Source organism: Oryza glaberrima, chromosome 12, assembly GCF_000147395.1.
Source record: "Oryza glaberrima chromosome 12, OglaRS2, whole genome shotgun sequence".
In the NCBI taxonomy this organism is placed as follows: Eukaryota; Viridiplantae; Streptophyta; class Magnoliopsida; order Poales; family Poaceae; genus Oryza; species Oryza glaberrima.
Genome location: NC_068337.1, coordinates 4,290,449 through 4,311,989, shown reverse-complemented (window position 1 = coordinate 4,311,989; position 21,541 = coordinate 4,290,449). Strand labels below are relative to the sequence as shown.

The 21,541-nt window shown below is 41.7% G+C and overlaps 2 protein-coding genes and 1 long non-coding RNA gene across 3 annotated transcripts; 1 reads left to right on the top strand and 2 right to left on the bottom strand.

The window, feature by feature from the left end:
- The first annotated feature begins 5,015 nt into the window (after positions 1–5,015).
- On the top strand, positions 5,016–6,018 carry LOC127757885 (thioredoxin M5, chloroplastic). The gene is made up of 2 exons (XM_052283477.1): positions 5,016–5,350; positions 5,432–6,018. The coding sequence occupies exons 1-2, from the start codon at positions 5,152–5,154 to the stop codon at positions 5,749–5,751; spliced, it is 519 nt and encodes a 172-aa protein (XP_052139437.1). The 5' UTR covers positions 5,016–5,151; the 3' UTR covers positions 5,752–6,018.
- Positions 5,924–8,337, bottom strand: LOC127757886 (uncharacterized). Its single transcript, XR_008013546.1, has 2 exons — positions 6,711–8,337; positions 5,924–6,177 (listed from the first exon to the last, which is right to left on the bottom strand). It is a non-coding gene; the product is annotated as an uncharacterized LOC127757886 (long non-coding RNA).
- Positions 8,338–16,663: 8,326 nt separating this feature from the next.
- LOC127756675 (BTB/POZ domain-containing protein At2g13690-like) lies at positions 16,664–20,238 on the bottom strand. The gene is made up of 2 exons (XM_052282038.1): positions 19,554–20,238; positions 16,664–17,765 (listed from the first exon to the last, which is right to left on the bottom strand). The coding sequence occupies exons 1-2, from the start codon at positions 20,214–20,216 to the stop codon at positions 16,845–16,847; spliced, it is 1,584 nt and encodes a 527-aa protein (XP_052137998.1). The 5' UTR covers positions 20,217–20,238; the 3' UTR covers positions 16,664–16,844.
- Between the last annotated feature and the right edge of the window lie 1,303 nt (positions 20,239–21,541).

Below are 21,541 nucleotides of genomic sequence, written 5' to 3'. Positions count from 1 at the left end.
TGTTAGAGATAAGAGTCGTGTCCGATATGGACATGGTTTGTAATTTTCGGGTATAAATAGACCCCGAACCCCATGTAATCAATTAACACACACGTTCAATACAATTTCGGTGCATCGCCACCCTTTTGCTTTAGTTTTATTTCAACGAGTTCTTACTTTTGGGTTGAGCTGTATCGGTTTCGATCTTCAACAAGAGGTAAAACTTGTTATAATGGCTTGCGTTCTCGGGATTAGTGCTTCCATCTTTATGATACTCTAATCTTGTTTATGTAATTCATTGAGTTATCATATACCTTACATAATCTCTGGCAATATCGCTATTTAACCTGTTATCGGCTAACATCTGTCAGGAGAAAGCAGCCGATTAGGTTAAATATCGATGTTGTCTTAGATTATATAAGATATTCACCACTCTATGAAACTTCCAGCGGCTTGATTGTCTAGATATTGTTCTTCTTTTCATACTTAATGCTGCATCAATTGAGTTTGATCTATTAAGTCGTGCTTAGAATATCAATCTCTAGCCTGCCTTCTGGTTGCCGATTAGGGTAGTATCGGGGTTTCAGCCGATCTTATCTGATTTAACTACATTTGCTCTATATGCTTCATGGATATGTTAAATCTGCCATTTATGTTAAGATCTTGCCGCATTTAAGTATATCAGACATTTTTGTCTAATATATTCTACTTGTTTTAATATCTTAGTATAGAGTGATGTCGGAGTATTAGCCGGTACATGCTAGATCCATTTGATTGGCTATGCTATGAACATATATAATTCTATCATTAATTTATATTTCGATCTAAGTGATTTATATTGTCTCGGCATGGCGACCGATCTATCCCAATCGCTTGATTTAAGTATATATCGATATAAGGAATATATATTGTTAATATCTACAGCCGATCGAGTAGATCTAGTTCCTTCTTATTTATTTATGACCGCCGATCGATACATATATGACATCGGCTCAAGGATAAATGATATGTCATCGGCACTTAGCCGATCGGCTATCATTTATAGGTTTAACCGCGGTTTCTTTGTCGCTATTTCTTGTTGATTGCAGGATCAAATCAACTGGCACGCTAGCATACCCGAAGGCAAGTTTTGGACCTGCACTGGAGTTAAGCATATCTCCCAGGCCTCATGTTTTCTGTCAACACTAGGTCAACCATGCCACGTCAGCGCCACGTCAGCGAAACCGCCCTCCAAAACCATCAAGGGAGTCAAATTACACCGGTTTCAATAGTTCGGGGGTCGAGATATCTGGTTTTACGGTTTAGGGTCATGAATTAAATTCGGATCACTTTTAAGGGAGTCAAGGTGGACTTATTCCGCCTTAGTTCCAGCACTTGAATTCAGTTTAGGCCCGTTAAACAGAGTATAGATAGAATTGGGTCAGCTTATCGTACCCACTGCAATAATTATTGCTATAAAGTTTGCACCACATTGCACCACGTCATCGATTATTGTCAGCCGTTGGATTCTTGAGCATGTCTCTAGATCAACGGTATCTGTCCTCACACTTACAACTGCTTGCTCTGGCCCTTTTAATTGACTTGGCCCGTTAAAAATCTCCTCATCGCATGAAAGCCAGGAAGCGGTGCCCTTCGACCTTCTCCACTAGCAATCCCCTAATTAACACGCGTCATACCATGTGGAACCCCCTCCAACACCACTATACGAGCAGTCAGGTTGTTCCATCTTCCTTGAGCAAAGGTTAGCTGAATGACCCTCAAACAAAAAAAGAAAAAGAAAAGGCTAGCTGAATGACCCTCAAGCAAACAAAAACAAAAGAAAAGGTTAGCTGAATGGCACTGCATGCACATTCTTGGTCAGCTATGCAAATTGGAATGTGCTCTTTTTAACTAGAAATCAATCTTATCCTTTCTGCTCAAATGCCTATGGTACTGTTGCCTGCTTAAAATTTCTCAACTATATCCACACTTCCACAGCAACACGCGGGTATCACCTAGTATATATATACCTAGTTCCCTCCAAACATATTTTCTCTGGATTAACTCTTTTACACGAAGCAAAAATAAAAGATTAACCATTTTACACGAAGCAAAAATAAAGTATAAGTGAGGTGTTACATAATTATAGGCCCACTCAACGCGTAGAGCAGACTAATACAAATTTGGATGCTAGGGTGTTACATTTTTTTTTTAACAGATTGAGTATCGTTCAAATCTCGTTTACTCGCAAATATTGGCCGCTTAAGTCTTTAATAATACATGATTTTATATAAACCTTGTTGAATACTTTCTATCCTAGTTGTGCAGTCACTTGCAAGGCAAACTATATATGCTAATGATATTTAAAATATAACACATCTATATAAACAGAGTGTGAAGAAAATGTCCACCCTACGCCGTAAAGTATTCACCGAAACACTTGAGTTAACCTGATTTTCTAGATACTCAATATCACCCCTAACCAATTTTAAAGGTGGTTTGGCGACGTGTCATTGATAGGCCACACTACTTGTTATTGTTTGTCGAAGGTGGTAACACTCATATCCCGATTTGTATTCTAGTATCTTACAATACTACAATCCTACCAAGCCGCGATACTAATCCCACGTAGCATCCCAATCTTACTATTCATTTACATACGATCCTATCTTAGATAGGATTTCGATTCTAAGATTTTACAAAATATTATTTAAAATAAGGTGGATTGAAAATAATATGAATAAATATGTTTAAGTTTACATTAAAACCAATTAAATTTATCAAAACCAATTTATATGCTTTAATTTATACAACATATTATATTTTATATAAAAATATGTACTTTCTAAAATATAGTAGTATCCCGATCCTATCATACTGCAAAACAGAAGATCCTCGTAGTATCTCGATACTGATTAACTTGGGTAACACTCTTAGCTTCCTCCTCCTGCACTCTTATGTATGCTGTCCCAAGTTACAAATAGGGATAAGTCCATTTTACACCCTCTAACTTTTTATTTTGTATAAAATACACCAAAAACTCTAAAACAGGATATTTCACACCCTCCAACTTTCAATACCGTTCACTTTACACCCTCGAGTGGTTTTTCAGCTGGTTTTTGTCTACGTGGCATTGATGTGGAAGTCCAGTCAGCAAATAAAAATAAAAATTAGGACCATATGTCAGTCCATAACCACGGAGCCACCTCTTCTTCTTCCCTCATCTCCTCTTCACTCTCTCTCTCTATCCTTCTTCCTCTCAAAGCAGGAGAGAAGCGGCGGTGGCATTCTTGAGCTCGTAGAGCAAGAGATCGGTGGCGGTGGAGCAGGGGACTCGTTGCGGCGACGAAGCTCAAGCACATCCCCAGCCTTCCCTTCCACGCAGACCGCTGGCGAGCCCGAGCTCAAGGTCTGCCTCTCCTGCCGCCTCCAGGAGCTCTATCTTCTCCATGAAATCGATCGAGCTCGCCGGTGGAGCTAGAGCTGCTTGGGGATGTAGAGTTCGGTGGAGGCGACAGTGATTGGGGAAGCGTGTGGCTCCGGCGAGGTCCGCCTCTTCCGCGCGGGGTAGCAAGCTCCACCGCCGTTGCTGCTCTCCTCGTCGGCGACTGCGCGCAAAGGCTTCCGCCGACGACCGCCTCCGCAACCCTAGCAGTGCAGCCGCCCTCGCAGCAGCTCCACGCCGCCGCCGCAGCCGCAACCCTCGCAGCCGCGCCACGCGGCCACAGCAGCCGCTGCCCTCGCAGCTCCACTCCGCCGACGGTCACGAGGGAGAGAAGCACAACAGGGCAAGGGGAGAGAGAGAGAGAGAGAGAGAATATGGGCTTGGCTCATTATTTTGTGGGCTGACATGGATCCGACGTGTCAAAAACCACGGTAAAATAGGGCGGGGGTTAAGTGTCTGGTATTGAAAGTTCGAGGGTGTATTATACCCGGTTGTAGTTCAGGGGTGTATTTTGGACAAGCATAAGAGTTTGAGGGTGTATTATACCCGATTTTATAGTTCGGGGGTGTATTTTGGACAAACATAAGAGTTCGAGGGTATAAAATGGACTTTCCCTTATAAATGGCAAGATACTCTACTACAGGCACACTTGTATTGGAATATCATCTTGACAAAATATATTTCAAAATTAGCGTTATGGAGTGCAAGTGTTCCAGTCTTAGGACAAAGTAAAGTGGTTTTTATGGTCAACAATTATGATGGAATAGTTGGCGAATTTTTCATGTATGGCTATATATAGAGAGAGGTATAAGTAGACCAAATAATTTTATCGACACAATTCGAATGTCCAAATGAGAATAAAAAGTTTGTGGTTATTGAATTCGGTTGCGGTGTAGTTGAGGTGGACGTATTTGGAGATGGGCCACACATTTATTTCACTGATTTCCCCAAATTTGAGTACTCCAAACATCATGTTTAATTATTTGAAAACAAATGCAAAATTATATTACTGAATACACTAATAAACTAGTATCATATATGCAATTATATTACTGAATACACTAATAAACTATCATATATGCATTGTTAAACAAACGAAGGAATGAACCGACTTTTCCTCTAGAGCACGTCTTAGGCTTTGGAATGCATGAATTATGCAGGACTTCCAATTTTTTTAGGAAAAATATATTTTTACATAAAATGGTTCGATTTTCGTATCATCTTGGAAGAAAAAGTGGACTGAAAAACTTGCAGAGAACTGAAAAAAAATAAAGAAATACCAATTGTTTAATAATAAAGAAATAAACAAACCGGATTTCCTCTAGAAAACACATCTTACATATTTTTAATGTACAACAAATATTATAGTGTTTTCACATAAAGTTGCCCAATTTTCCTAGTATTCTAGAAATTTATGTGTTGTAATCTTGCAGAGAACTTGAAGAATCCAAGATATTCATTTTTATAGGCGCGTATATCCTCGAGTCAGGCACACGAAGGAGGCAACGAAAAGATCAGGCGACACCGGGCCAAAAGTTTAGGGGGGCAAAACCACCTCATCCACAAGCAGGAAGCACAACCCCTGAGCACCTCACGATGCCACACCAACGCCAAAGCTCCCGATTATCCAATGCCACAGGGCGAACAAACCCTATCCTCTTTCTCTTCTACACAAAAAATTTTCTCCTCCTCTTTCTCTTCTCTCTGTGTCACTGCGTGTGAGGAGCGTAGCTTAGAGTGAGAAAATAATGGCGTTGGAGACGTGCTTCAGAGCCTGGGCGACTCTGCACGCCCCACAGCCACCGTCCTCCGGCGGCAGCAGGGACAGGCTCCTCCTCTCCGGCGCCGGCAGCAGCCAGTCCAAGCCAAGGTTGTCCGTCGCCTCGCCGTCACAGCTCCGGCCTGCCTCCCGCTTCGCCTGCCAGTGCAGCAACGCCGTCGACGAAGGTAAAACACATGTTTGACCATTCGTCATATCCTGGTGCAAAACAAAACGAAAACCATCGTGTGTGTGGGGGGTCGTGGCAGTGGTGGTGGCGGACGAGAAGAACTGGGACAGCATGGTGCTGGGGAGCGAGGCGCCTGTGCTTGTGGAGTTCTGGGCGCCGTGGTGCGGGCCGTGCAGGATGATCGCGCCGGTGATCGACGAGCTGGCCAAGGAGTACGTCGGCAAGATCAAGTGCTGCAAGGTGAACACGGACGACTCACCAAACATCGCCACCAACTACGGCATCCGGAGCATCCCCACCGTCCTCATGTTCAAGAACGGCGAGAAGAAGGAGAGCGTCATCGGCGCCGTCCCCAAGACCACCCTCGCCACCATCATCGACAAGTACGTCAGCAGCTGATTGCATCATCGTCGCCGTCGTCTTCTTCCTCTTCTTCTTCAGCTGCATCAATCAAATCAGACTTGATCGATCAGAGCTTCGTTTGTAAGTTGTAACTAAGCTACCCCCTGCTTTGCCTCTCTATGTGTATCGGCATATGCATGCGCCGGCCATCCCTTTCTCTTCATCGTCCTTAATTGTTGTAATCCTACTACTCCATGGAATCAATACTGTAACTATTATTATTGATTGATAATACCATCTTTTGACTAGCAAAGAGGAATCAAACTGTGCTATATATACATATCATGGCCACATCTGTTTGACTGTATATGCTTCAAGGCATCAAGCGGCAACCAGGGCAATTCAACTATGTTTTTAAAGTGGTTGTCAGTGTGGTTTCACTGACCTGAAAGTAGCTCTTCAGACTTGTATTCTTTAGAACAGCTGAAAATATGACAGAAAATGCAAATGTCAGATACCAACGTAAAGAGAGAGAGAGAGAGTGTGTGTGTGTGTACTACCAATGCAAATGTCAGATACAAATGTTAGATGCAAGTGTTGTCTAACAGTAACAGCTACCCATTGAATCAAGCGGCAGTTCAGGTGCCTAGGCAGAAGTGAATTCCATACAAGTTTTTAAGATGAGTTTTGAAGCAGCTTAGGAACTCGACCATAGTAGAAGCCCGATTGATGCTCGAGTCACTTCAATTCAACAGCACTAGAAGCTTGTGCTTGTGCCAAGAACAAAAGCTTGTTTGACAAAATAGTGTGTACTCTTTGTGCAATTTGACAGTAATTCAAACCAATGTACTCCATCTGAAGTTAGCACCTTCAAAATAGTGTACTCTTTGTCTAATTTGACAATAATTCAGTGATCATATCTTAAGGTTCCAATGTTCTTTCAATTTATGCTTGGGTTGAAAACCACATGAGGATGATACATTGATACTCCTGAAATTCTATCTTGGAGTACTTACTGGAGTTCCATTCTGTGACAACTTGAGCCATTCAAGATTCCTTTTTTTCCATGGCATGTGCTTGTGCTCAACTTAATGTGACTGAATGCAATTGAGCCAAGAATAGCACATTCCAAGCAAGAACTAGGAATGAGATGAACTTGATCAAATTAAAGATAAAGATTGTTCTTAGCTAGGAACTCTGCAGAAGATATATTCACCTGACAATAGACAGTTACAGTAAATATTCAGATATCAGAAACTCAAGCCGTTGATACTCTTGTTTTCTGTGAAAGAAACGTGAGAACTAATCCAAGCAGACATTTTATTAGTGTGTATTTTCAAACACATTTTACACGTACAATTTGGGAGTATGGCAATCTAAATTTCAAAAACATCTTGCAACCATGCTGATATCTATGCATGCTGTAAATCACATTCTACTGATATCTACTCGACAAAACATCTTACTCCGATTTCTCAGAAAATTCACACAGACCACGATCTCTAGGATTAGTTCTTCAGCAAGTTCAGAATAACAGACAAAACCCAAGTACTCTGAACCTAATGGCCATTTCAGAATAACACACCAACTGGACCAAACCAAATGCCCAAATTGTATTGCATTGTTTTTTTTTTCGAGGAACCGATGGCAGGAGAATCTCCTGCCGGAATTTATAGAAGAAGAGAATTGGCCCAGTTAATAAGGGAAACCGGGCCCGAAAACCAATGTATTGCATTGTTCTCTAACAAGAATAACAAAAGAACTCCTACTCCTGCATTGTTCTCTAAAAGAAATTCAGAAGTAACAAGAATACTCTGAACTTGTTTCATGCTACAATCATACTCTGAAATTCAGGAGTATGAACATGTTTTAAATGGAATGCTTACGACATGTTTTCCTGAATAACCATTAAAAAAAGAATTCAAATTGGTAACAATGTAGCCTAATCAACTCTCTGCCTTACCATCTACCGCATCATACCGCCTAAAGCAATTACATGTTAATTCACTCTAAATCCTTGGAGTACAACACAATCTGAATTCTGAATCCGGGCTGAAGTAGTAGTAGGTAGTGCTAGGATTTCTAAATTCTGAATGAACTAGTGCTAGGGGTATTCCAAGATCAAGTTACTCCAAGATTTCTGAATTCCTACTACATAACTAGTGCTAGGAGTACTTCTTCTCATTCTCAAGTGAGGAAGGATAGAATTGAAGTCTGAATTTTGTAATTCCGAGTTCTGACGGAAGTACTAGTGCTAGGAGTGTGGAGAAGATGAACCTCGGGGAGATGCGGGTCCTTGACAGAGTCGAGAGCACGGCTCGCCGACGCAGCCTCCAAAAGCGACTCGCAGCCGCGGCCACGGCTGCTCGTCCCACTCTCATCTCATCTCATCCATGACCGCCTGCTCGCTACTGTCGCCGACCCAATGCACAGCCTCCAAAGGTGTGGACGGAAATTATGTGAGGTAGTGGAGGGGACGGCGGGGCCGACGAGCATGCGTGGCCGCCGCCATGGCCGCTTGCGCCGCCTTGCTCCACTTCCGGCGGGCCGTCCCGCTGGCATCTAGGGACGTCTGTGCAGGCAGCAGCGACGGCGCGCGGCGTGGAGCGCTCTCGCGGCGGCCCGCAGGTTCGGGACGGGACAGATCGGGAAGAAATGAAGGGCATAATAGTCATTTCGCATATTCCTTTATTTTTGTAAAGATAATATGTCTCAAACATCAAATAAAAAGGAATATCTATACATTTTTCAATAATTTTTTTATTTGTCAGATGTAAATATAATACAATAATAGTAATTATAACTTACATATAATTACAATCTAATATTAATTGGTACGTAATTTTCATATAATTTTAAAATCGTTAGATTTACTTTAAGATTCGTGTAAGAGGGAGAAGAAAAAGTCACAACGCACCTATCTAAGTGAGGGATTTGGTCCCGTGTCCTCCGCTTTGCGAAAATAGCATGTGATCGTAATATTTTAGAAAGTTACATTCAAGTTGTACTGTAATTACAATTATAATGTAATTACATTACGATTACACTATATTTGTATATGTCAAATTTCGCTAAATATATTGCAAAACTGAATAAAAAAAGAAATAGGAGGTAGTATAACGACAATCCACAAGCAGAATTCCATGCACTGCTCATGGAGATTGCAGAGATTGCAGGATCACACGCATGCATCATATGGGAATGTTCATGTTGTTTTCCACTAACCTCTGTTCCATAATATATATAGTAACATAGTATTAGATGTGACATATTCTAGTTTAGATTGATAGTATTAGGATGTGTTCTAAGGCTGTTCACTTTGATGCCAAAAAAAACCTTAACAAATTTTGGCAAGTTTTCAAAACTTGCCAAAATTTTGACAGGATTTTTTATATAGTTATCAAAATTTGACAGCAAACTAAATGTAGCAACTTTTTTTGCAACTTTACTAAAATTTGGTAAGGTTGAAAATGGTATCAAAGTGAACAGGCCCCTAATCTAGTACTAGATTCTTACTCCCTTCATCTCAAAATATAGTAATTTTTGGGTGGATGGGATATTTCATAGTATATTTTGGGACAAAGGGAGCAGTAGATGGTAGTTTATACAGAGTAAAAAGTAAAATAAAAGGATGCGACTATACAGGTAGTGGTGGTAGCTGATTTGTCTAAACCAGCTACCACTCTATCTATAAGAGACACTATCCACCTATACTTTAAATACAATTTTCTTTTAAACTACTCATCCGATCTACGATCCGATTACACCGTTGTGTTAGTAGCAATTAAATCTTTACAACAAGATCTCACATGATTATATTTTGATGAAAAATCACAAATTACTTTTATAATATATCTAAATTACTTTTAGATTTCACTAAGTTACTTTTTAGACTTATAAAAGTAAATTTAATAAAGCCTAAAAGTAATTTACACATATTATAGAAGTAACTTAGAACAAAACGAAGAAAACGAAGGTAACTTTAATTAATGTCTTTTTTCATTGAATAAATTATCATATATATATATATATGATAATTTATTCAAAATATATATATATATATATATATTGAATAAATTAATGTCTTTTTATACGAATTTACTTTTAGATTTGTTAAAATACTTCCTATACATTCATAATGCTCTGAGGTGATTACTTTTATTATTGTTTTTAGTTAATTCCATAATTTGTGTTGATTAATTTAATTTGTAGATAGTCATATTTTTATCTCTACAACGGACTTACTTCAAATGACATGCCAAAGTTACCTTCGTTTTGTTCTAAGTTACTTCTATAATATATGTAAATTACTTTTAGATTTACTGAATTTACTTTTATATGTTTATAAGAAGTAACTTAGTGAAATCTAAAAGTAATTCATGATTTTTCATCAAAATATAATCGTGTGAGATCTTGCTATAAAGATTTAATTGTTATGAACACAACGGTGCAACGGATTGTAAATCGGACGAGTAATTTAAGAGAAAATTTTATTTGAAGCATAGATGATAAGAATATTTTCCCTACTTAGTACTATAAAAGGCATGCACGTTGACATAATAGGTTGGTACAAATCCATGCCAACCTAGCTTTAAACTCTGACTTAGATTTCTCTCACACTGTAACTGGACCGTCGCTGTTTAGTACTAACCGAGAGCGCTCTCAGTTTAGATTTTACAAAAATAAAAGCTACTGCTACAATGGAATCCTCGACTGTGGAAGAAAGGAAGGAAAATAAGTATACAACTTTGCTACTTCTGGAGGCAATGGTACACTAAAGTTTAGAACAGGGATCAAAATAGAAGGGAGAAAATAAGAAGGATGGGAGAGACACTGATCTTTCCCTAGTCTAATCCAACAAACCCTTCCCCAATATTTGGTTTCCTATGTCATGTTGTTGATGCTGCTAGTGGCTCAACTGTGTTCGATTCATCCCAAATGTTAAGACGACATATTTAAACCAAAGTTACACCTACCAAAGCCTCGTCCTGTCTTTCGATTGCATATCTCGTAATACCAAACATCCTATAATGAAAATTCACACCAAATAGCTTACAATGTGGATATAAAAGATCAAAACATTTTGTTCTAGAACATCAGCAGTTAAAAGGCCATATGCTTACAATACCAATAATAGCAAGCATTTTACAACATGAAAAATGAATGATCGAACTAGAACGGTTGTAGAACTAGAACCTGAGGGAAAACTCCAATAGTTTAGTGACCACTTCCATAGAGAGAATCATACTACATCTTTACACTAGGAGCAAAGTATTCATTGAGAAAGTTCCTCCAGTATTCAATGTCATTGTCCTAGACAAAATGATGAATAGTAAGTATATACACCTAGGTTAAAGCATAACATTCGCCCTTCGCAACAAATATTAAACAGTTACATGTGGTCTGTTTTGTTGGTGATACATGTAATGAGTCAATCTCTTTGCACAGGTTCCTAGTTGGTAAGGACTCGGTTTACCAGGAGTTCTCATATTTAAACTTTGTTGGTGCATCAATAACTGTTATTGTTGCTACTGTTGGTGATGCTATTGCTGCTGCTAGAATTGGTTTCTCTGCAAAGGCGAGTTCTCAAGAATCTGTTGATGCTGTTGCTATTGCTGATGCAGCAAGAACACTGCTGCTGCAAGAGGCTCAACTGTGCAGATGATGGTGTCTGAGGATTCTGCTTTGCCAGCTGCAGCAAATGTTGTTGTTGCTGCTACAAGAACATGGATGGGTCTGACCTTTGGTGTTCCATCTTTACTGCACCCAAGCTACTTAAAGATTGTAATTGTTGTGGTTCAAGCTTCACACCATTAGAAGCATGCAACATCCGCGTTGGGCCATTCTGATCAGGTTGTCCCATATGTTGCTCCATGGTATGCTATGGCTGCTAGGGAGTTTGCGGTAACATACACTGCTGCGGAAGGGAGCTTTACTCCTGGTTGGCAACCCTTTCACTACTACATGATAGATTTTCCTGGACGCCACCCCCTTATATTTCCAAGCGGTTCGTAAGTGGAACCGGTCAGGAAAATAATCGAACCGGCGTGGGGCTATCGCCCGCACGGTAAAATCGATTTTCCCATGGGGGCCTCCTAATCCGACCGCACGGGATAATCATCATTATCCCGTGCGGTCGATTTAAGTGGACCGCACGGAAAAATCGATTTTTCCGTGCAGGCTTTTTAAGTGGATCGCATAGAAAAATACCTCCCTCATTTCTCTTCCATCCACTTCAAATTTTTCACATCCTCTCTCTCTTACTTTTTTCCCTTTTATTATCTCTCAACTACCCCTTCTCTCTCCACCTTATCTCTTCCTTTCTCTACCTTATCTCTTCCCCCAGTCAACTCCCTCCACACCTTCCACTCCTGCCCCTCCCCTCCTCCCCCTCTGTCAGGTCGGCGAGGCGGCGAGCCGGGCGCGGCGAGCGGGCGAGGCGGCGGCTGGTCGCGGTGGCGAGCCGGGCGCGGCGAGCGGGTGAGGCGATGGCCGGGCGAGGCGACGGCCGGGCGCGGCGGCGAGCGGGCGAGGCGGTGAGCCGAGCGCGGCGACGGCCGGGTGAGGCGACGAGGAAGCGGCGGCGGCTGCTGGAGGAGGCGCCGCGGCAGCTCGGCTCGGCGGCCGCTCGCCCTCGCCACTGCCTCGGGAGGCCTGCCTCGACGACGACGACGATGGCCTCGACGGCTGACCTCGGTGAGCTCGCGACAACGATGACGGGCTCGGGGGAGACGGATCCGTCGTCGATGGGTGCGGTAGAAGCGATCCGTCGCCGGCGAGCTCGGGGGAGGCGGGCGGGCTTGTCAGCTTGCGGTGGCGACGACCGGATGCGGGCGGGCGGCGATTTTTGTTTTTTTTATTTTTGTTTTTTTTTGTTCCGTGCGGTTGGCATTATTTGACCGCACGGGATAATCGATTATCCCATGCGGTCCACTTAACCCGACCACACGGAAAAATGATTATCCCGTGCGGTTGGGTCGTCTGCACGCGAAAATATTCATTTTTCCAGACGCGGGAAATCTTCGCACGGAAAAATCGATCTGACCGCATGGAAAAATAGTTTCTGTAGTAGTGTTTGTAGTCCTAGTTGTGCAACCGGGACGCCCAATCCAAGATCAAAGATACCCGTCTTTAGTCCCGGTTGAAATAACCAGGACTAAAGATGCATACCAAGTCAAAACATTGTGTGGGATGTGGGATTTGAACTCAATATCTCTCACCTCAGCCCTCACGCGTGTTGCCATCCAACCTACTACACACATTTAACATGGATAGATATGCTTTTTTTTAAACTAACCCTGAAGGCATCTTTAGTCTGCGTTGATGTTACCAACTGAGACTAAAGATCCTCCATCTTTAGTCCATGGATAGATATGCTTTTTTTAAAACTAACCTTGAAGGCATCTTTAGTCCGGGTTGATGTTACCAACTGGGACTAAAGATCCTCCATCTTTAGTCCAGGTTGGTAATATCATTCGGGACTAAAGATCGTTGGGGGCCTGGCACGGCCTGACAGCTATTGAACCGTGGCTAAAAATGATCTTTAGTCTCGGTTGATGTTACTAACTGGGACTAAAGATCATAAAGTGTTGTTGGGCTTTTGAATCGGGGCTAAAGATATTCTTTAGTCCCGGTTCCTATTCGGACCAGGATAAATGTGATTTTTGCCATCCGAGTAAAGATCAGTTCTCCAGTAGTGATATATTGTTGATTGTAGGACATTGTTTGTTGTTGATGTGAATCTAGTGGTGCATCTAGTTGCTAATTCTGCGTGATATTAGTACCAAGATGATTGTGGTTATACTGCCTTGGGAGGACAAAGGAAATGCAAGGGAATCTGATCCTCCTAAGCCAACCAAATCACCAAAAATACCAACACCCCCTCTCTGCTGGAGTATACCCATCTGAAGGCAACCACCCTGCATTGTCCTTGGCCAGAGGCCACCACCCTACATTATCCCTGGATTAGGGCCAACACCCTCATTCTCGAACGACGCACGGCTGAGCAGGGACCCAACATTGGATGTTCTAGCTAGTAAATACTCCACCCATATTTTAATATTTGACGCTGTTGACTTTTCGACCAACGTTTGACCATTCGTTTTATTTAATTTTTTTGTGCAAACATGAAAATATTTATGTCATGCTTAAAGAACATTTGATGATGAATCAAATCACAATAAGATAAATGATAATTACATAATTTTTTCCAATAAGACGAATGATCAAACGTTTGATAAAAAAATTAACGGCGTCATATATTAAAATATGGAGGTAGTAATTACCACCAAACTATGTGCGAGACGATACAAGTGACGAGAACGGAGACCTTACTCATCATTTGGTTAAGATTTTAGGTGAACTGGTTAGCATAATCAGACCCCATCATATCCATAGAACAGAGTAAATGTCCTTAGCAAACATTACTACGCTAGATCAAAAAGAAAGCTCCTATATTTGGATTCAAGGGAAGTAGGACACCATTAAGTTGGCTGGTTAATTAGATGTATGCATTGTACATTTCTATTTGTGAAATAAAAAATCGGAATTGCTAACCTTCTGCCGACATAAATTGCATTCCAAAATCTTGTAGATTTTGGGCCACCGGATGAGCTTCGAGATTCGTGCTCCAGGCCTTCTCCTCCAACTCCGGTGACCTTCTCTTCTTCTCCTGTGCCGGCAACACCCTAGACTCCGGCAGAGGACCCTACGGGTTAGGGTCACGGGGTGGGGTGGAGGTGGGAGGGGGAGAGGGAGGGGGAAAAGTTCGTCGGCTCTAGAGGGATGGCCAGGGGAGGCGGTAGCCTAGCGATGGGTGGCGGATCGGGCAGGCGGCGGCGCCGGAGCCACGGGGCGGGAGGAGGGCAGTGGGCCGGCGTTGGTGGTGGGGGCATCTCGCCGCCGGCGACTCGAGGAGAAAGGGGGGAGGAGGCTGGCCGGTGCCGTTGACGCCCTCCGACCAGCCGGCGAGGCGAGTGGTGGCGCGGTGGGATGATGGCGGTAGGGGATCGGGTGGTTGAATGCGCGATGGGAGGAGGAGTGCTAGGGTTGATGCCTTTGCACGAATCTTAAAGCATATCCGATGGTCCAAAATTTAAAAGATGGGAGCAGGGATTTTCTGTCAACAGATATATAGACAGTCCCATAAAACATTATTCCAACATGTACTATTACTGTAAACACTACTCTCTCCGTCTTAAAAAAAGACAAACCCTGATTTCCGTGTCCAACGTTTGACCGTCCGTCTTATTTGAAAAAATTATGAAAAAAGTTAAAAATACAAGTCACGCATAAAATATTAATCATGTTTTATCATCTAACAACAATGAAAATATGAATTATAAAAAAAGTTCATATAAGACGGACAGTCAAAATTAGACACGAAACCCTAGGGTTTGTCTTTTTTTGGGACGGAGGGAGTACTGCACAACCCTAGGATAAGTACAAAAGCAACAGCCAATCACCATCATTTTGCTTCCAAGCAGGGGTAGGATATCCCTGAGCAAGCTTGGCTAAGATCAGCATGGACAGCCTTTTGAGCTAGCTTAGGATTATTTGCTAGAAAATGCAAGGGACTATCCTAGCTTCTTTTTTTTCCTTGTAGGGACCACCCTTGGTATTGCAAATAGCTTTGTTATTGAGCACCAACCATGTCGTTATACTTACACCAAAGTGGTATTGTTGATCTTGATACTTAGTCACCAATGGCCTATGTGTCATCAGGCATAATAAATATTTTTTTCGATTACATAAAACACACACATACTGGTACATCACCACAACAGACATGGTTTTCTAGGCGAAATTAATATAAACATATAATCCCATATGGTCTCATGCGTGGATCAAAGACAGATTGAGAATCAGCTCAATAAAAAAAGAAGAGGAAGCTCAAGGAGAGATGGGCATAGTCTTCAAAAAAACAAAAAAACAAAGGAGAAATGAACATAAATGCCTGTGACTATAAGACGTACGTACAGTTGGCCATTTGGCTGTATGATTAGACTTAACACCTGCCATGATGCAAGCACAGCTACGGAAAAAGATTGAAATTTAATTAGTTTGCTAATAATTCAGTGACAAATACTCCTAGGTAGGAATATCCATCAGCACCATCATCAGAATTTCCACTCCAAGTATATTTCATCGGAGCAAATTCTGATTTCTGATCTCAGCTTCCAAAAGCAAGGGGCCTGGTGACCACAAAGGCATCAAAGGAAGCCACCAAGAGACCTAAGTCAGGAATGGTTGAGTACCTTGGTTTCTTTCCTTGGGACTATGACATTCTATCAGACACATATACTCACAGACTTCACAGAATCTCACCTACTGGAACTGAACAAGCTGTTGTGTCCATTTGTACCAGGCTAACCTTAAAACAAATCTTTGTTTAGTGTTTATGAAATGTGTGTTGTCCATTGTCGTCCTGTTCCATTTATATGGGTAATTGGGTAAAGAAGATGACATGTATGAAAAAAAGAAGCCATAAAAAGGGCAGGCTGTGGAATTTACCTGATTCATCCTATTTTTAATAAATATCTCCAACAGAATGTCACAATCTGATCCCAGTTTGGTTTGTAAACTACCTTTTACTCTTTTTTTTTTGACAAACTTGTTTTTCATTTAGATAGTGAGATAGAGCAACATTTCAGTGGAATTAATTTCTTCCTGGCGCTAACAAAGCAAGCTCATTACAGAAATCATTTGCCCATGATAACCAAGAGACCAAACACCGGGAGCTCCAGTTTCACCTGCATACGTACTACTACAATACTCCAAGTTGTCCTCTGCAAATTGCAACCCATGCATCACTGGACCACGCAGCTTTGGATCTCTACTGGATTATAAAGGAATTCCGATTATAAATGAACCTGTACTACTACTAACAGCTCACATTCAATGGAGCATAATCATGGATCAATTTATCAACCACCAAAAGCAAATGCATTCAGCTCAGGCCAATGGAACAACAGCTAAAGAATTGTTCTTTCCTTTTGTTACATCTCAGCAGTGCTAAAGAATTGCAGATACAGGCTTCGTCAGGGAATCTGACAAACAAGCTATATATATGACAATATCAAACATACATGGTACATGTAAGCTTACACACAATTGACTCAGGTGAGGAATTTGCAAGAAGATGAACAGTCTCAGCTGCTGCTACCTAGGGATCTTACGAATGATCGTCTCCACCAGACCTGGAAAGCCCTCATCAGATTTGGGCATTCCCTGCCTTGCCCACTGAATGTCTCAAACCACTCCATGAACAGCACCTGCTGATGCTTCAAGGTGAGTGTCAGCAAAGCTTGCCCAATTCCATCCTCCAGGGTTGCCATGTTGAGGCCCTTTGGGCACCTCCTGAGCCACCCAAAATCCACCAGCAATGGCCTGAACCATGCTTCGAAGATGCCAAGCCGCGACGTGCTGGTGCAGTGGAGCTTCCCACTCCCCATGGCAATGAAAATTGTGGCCGAAATCCGGCTGAGCTCGTAACGTACCATAGGCGAAAAACGTTCATGCATGGTACTGAGTGTGTTCTGGCTGGCCCATAGGTCCACAAATTCCTCACCCATCTGCCTGTCTATCAGAATCTGCAGCAACCAGGTGAGGTTCTCAACTTGCTTGCATATTCTCTCGTGTGGCCCTTTTCCAACTGAAATGGTTGTTTGGCCAGAAGGGCCCAGGTCAGAGGCTTCCCCAAATAATTCCACCAGACAGTTCAGGCAAGTATGGCAGATTGAGTAAATGTTCATCATGTCCAGCTCTTTATCACTCTTTATGTAGATAGAGGTCCTGGATAATATACCGTCGACAAGAGTCCGCAAATCTTTACGGGCATTATTGTTGGTCCCCTTTGTGATGGAATCCATGAGTTCAACAACCAGTTCAGCTGATGAACTGGGTTCTTGAGGCTGTAACCTTGCAAGCAAATCTTGAGAAACCGTTTTATTGCAAGGATACTGGGACAGCAAACTCTTGATCCTCTCCTCCTCGGGCTCACTCCATGGGACAGCCTCGAGATATTTTAGACAGTTGGTGACTCCTCTGTCAAACATAAGGGAGAAGGATACCTGAGAAATTCGATTAGGCATTAAGTGAAAAATGTTAAGAACCGGCTTAAATCCAATTTACATTTTGAGATATATATTACAGTACATATAAAGGGAGTTAAAATAATGAAATGAACTTGTCTCTGCAGATTTTTGCAGTGTAGACTGTAGACTTTATTCTAATTTCTGTAATGCACAGGAGCTCAATCTTTACAGTGCAAAAGCCTTCTTAATAAATTAACAATCCTATGAAGTATCGCACGTAATGTAGATCCCCAGCATGAAGTAGACAAGATCCTTTAATTTTCACATAAGCATGGAATCTTCCACTTTTTAACAGTAGCAGTAGCTTCTAATAGAGCAATAATACCATGATTGCAAAACAGTATTTGCTATGATCATGTCTTTACGTGCAACCACCAAGCTTAAAAAGGTAGTGGGGCTATTCTCAAAATACTGTAACAGATGTTACATTCATCATAACGAGTCCAAATCCAAACAAGTGAACCAACTCATTGCACTGTGATTGAATAAAATAAATGCCGATTTCTCATAAATAATTCAAGACAAGGTGATATACAGCTGATTGTATGATCAAACGGCTGCCTTGGCGTGCAGCTATTGCAATCATTGCAAAACAGCAACTTATTGCATTGCCTGGTTCTATGTTCTTTAGAGCATAGCAAGCAACTAAATTTCGTCTAAGAAATTTAGATCAACACTAATATAAGAGTCAAGTATTTCCTATTGTGATCAGCAAAAGCAAAAAACCTAATCTGGTGATTTTTAATGAATTCATATAACATAGGCATGTTCAACTAGAAATTAGAACGATTAATACTAGTACTATCTTAAGGTTGGTAATTATTTATAAAAGTAACACAACAAGAAGTGTGCCAGTAAGTGCCGAACATGCAAGAGTATTATGGATTTCATTAACAAAAAATATGAACCTAACACATGTAAGGGAATATATCAAACAAAAGCAGAAATAAAATGAAGAGACAACTGAAACAGAGGAAACAGATTTATGCAGAAGATATTTAGATATAAACTGCAAAAAAAAAAGAACAGGAAATGAAGGGCATAAAAATGAAAGCTTCAATTTATATAAAATTGAAGATGCTGACAGAAAAAAGTTTACTCAACTCCAAAAACTAGAACAAAATATGAAGTCCAACGATTTTCTGATTTATTCTTTACAGTGTACAATGTACCAATTTTTTGTCCTGTTTTATTTTCATGTTCTGTTCCTTTCTCATATTTTTGTTACCATCTGCTACATGGCTTGTGATGCTGGGATATTTAACCAATTAACCCAAATGAATCAAGAAAACCAGTAGAGATTTGGAAAACTCATCGAACTATGTAAGAAGAAAAATAAAAGCCAATAAGGAAAACTGAGAAACAAATCTTGGTGGGTGGTAAAATTTACTGAACCACATATATAGCTCGACAACCAAATTAATTAGCATCAGATATTGAGTGGAACAGAAGTAAACCACTACGGAATTCTGATGAACATCCAAGAAACAGGAAATCCTCCCAATTTGACCACCAACAACCAAACCTCAACTCCTCAACTACCTGTCTACCTCAGGAACAGTGTTAACTATTATTGACCAAAGTAAGTAAAATAAATGCAAATCTTTCCTGATCAATTCTTGACCAGAACACATGTACAATCGACAAAATGATGCAGAATTTGCGAACAAATCAACTACAAAAAAGAAATCACCATTCATCCTCATTCTCAAATTGCAATTTCATGATTTGGAGAAGCAGAGCAGTATGAGAGAGGTTAATTACCTCGAGCACGGCAATGGCGCGGGCGACGCCGGCGCGGGAGAGGCGCCTCATCGCGGCGGCCTCGTCGGCGTCCTCCAGCATCATCTCCACCGCCTCCCTGATCGCCTCCACCTCCACCTTCCCTTCCACCGCCACCTCTCCTCCGCCGCCGCCAAGAATCCTCCCGACCACCCTGCACTCCCTCCGCACCCTCTCCACCTCCGCCACCTCCAGGATCACGCCCTTGGACACCAGCCTGATCCGCAGCGCCTCCACCGCCGGAGGCGGAGGTCGTGGACGCGGCGGCGGAGGCGGAGGCGGCGGCGGGCACTCGGAGACGGACGACAGACGCGCGGAGGAACACGCCGACGCCGACGCGGCGGCGCCGCCATAGGCAGCCGCGTCGTCGACGGGGGAGACGCGGCCGGGCGAGCGCATGCGGCGTGACAGCGGCGGCGCCGTGGTGGCGGCGTGCTTGCTTCGCCGCCGGTGATGAGGATGAGGAGGAGGAGGAGCAGCCGTCGTCGTCCCGGCGGGGCTGCGGTGGACGGCGGAGAGCGGGTCGAGGGCGAAGGAGCAGCACCAGGGCTGGCGCGGCGGGGGGCCCTGAGGGTGGCGGCGTCGGCTACGGCGGTGGCGGTGCGCCGCCGCCGTCGCCGCCGGCGACGAGCCGGGCGTCGGCATTTGCGAGTTGGCGTGTGGGAGGAGAGTGCGAAAGGGAGGGAGGGAAGGGAATGAAGAACATGTGTTATGTAGTTGTTGTTTGTATGGGTGGTTTGTGTGGGGATTTTTTTTTTTTTGCTATGTTGCACCGCCAAATGCACACCGAATTTTGTACTCCAAAGTTATGGATTTTGAATTGTGTTTATAGGGTTTTTTTCCTAGAGAAGGGTATTTTTTTACCCATCCTCTACATCCAACCATATATATACAACCTTTTTAAATTAGAAATTTAGCCTACCAATAGAGAACTTAGCCATCAAATAACCCAAACTGAATTTCATTCCTATGAAGATTTGAAGTTAAAACCTCGGGGTGCTACTAACCACTAGGCTACATGCCATTTCACAATTGTGTTTATAGTTAGGAATCATTTTCTTTTGTTTTTACCTATGTAGGTGCAATTTAGCTACGTGAAGTGTCAAAATATGTGTTAAAAAGGATAGCTACTCCATCTATCGCAAAATAAGTTCATTTTTCATTTATCCTACACGTATCAATATAGAAAATAAAAAGACAAGAAAACCCTCACTTTATCAAATCCAAAAAAAAATATTCTTCTCTTTGTATACTCTCAATTCATTTATCCCCTATTTTAAAAAACTTTGATACAATGATTACTTAAAAATAAATTTATTTTAGGGTAAATGGGAGGGGCTAAAAATAAACTTATTCTAGGACAGAGAAAGTAGCTCAGTTTTCCCATCAGGTTGTAAATATTTGATGCCGAGGATAAAATTTAGTCAAACTTTGACCATTGATTTTATGTAATGATAAGTTTGTAAAATCTAATAAATCTGTGATAGTATGACAATGGGCCGGTTCACTTTATTGCCAAAAAAACCTTACCAAATTTTGGCAATAACTTTAGCAACTATACTAAAATTTTGGTAACTTGCCAAAATTTTGGCAGGATTTCTTATATAGTTACTAAAATTTGACAGCAAACTAAATATAGCCACTTTTTTTTTGTAACTTTACCAAAATTTGGTAAGGTTGAAAATGGTACCAAAGTGAACAGGCCCAATATTTTTCAAGACATATATGCAAACCATTCTCTCTTTTTTTATATAAAAAATATGAAAATGGATAAGTTATTGATTATTAAAGTTGCAAATTTTGACCAAATCTCATTCTAAATGACAAGTATTTATGCGTTGTTTGTACTTGTTGATCTCGAACAAAGTAACTTTCTTATGTGTAACAGTGTAAGTTAGTTAAATTAATTAGGCAAATTTATGTGCTGTTAATGTCTGTCTTCCTTGTTAGATGGATACTATCAAGTGTTG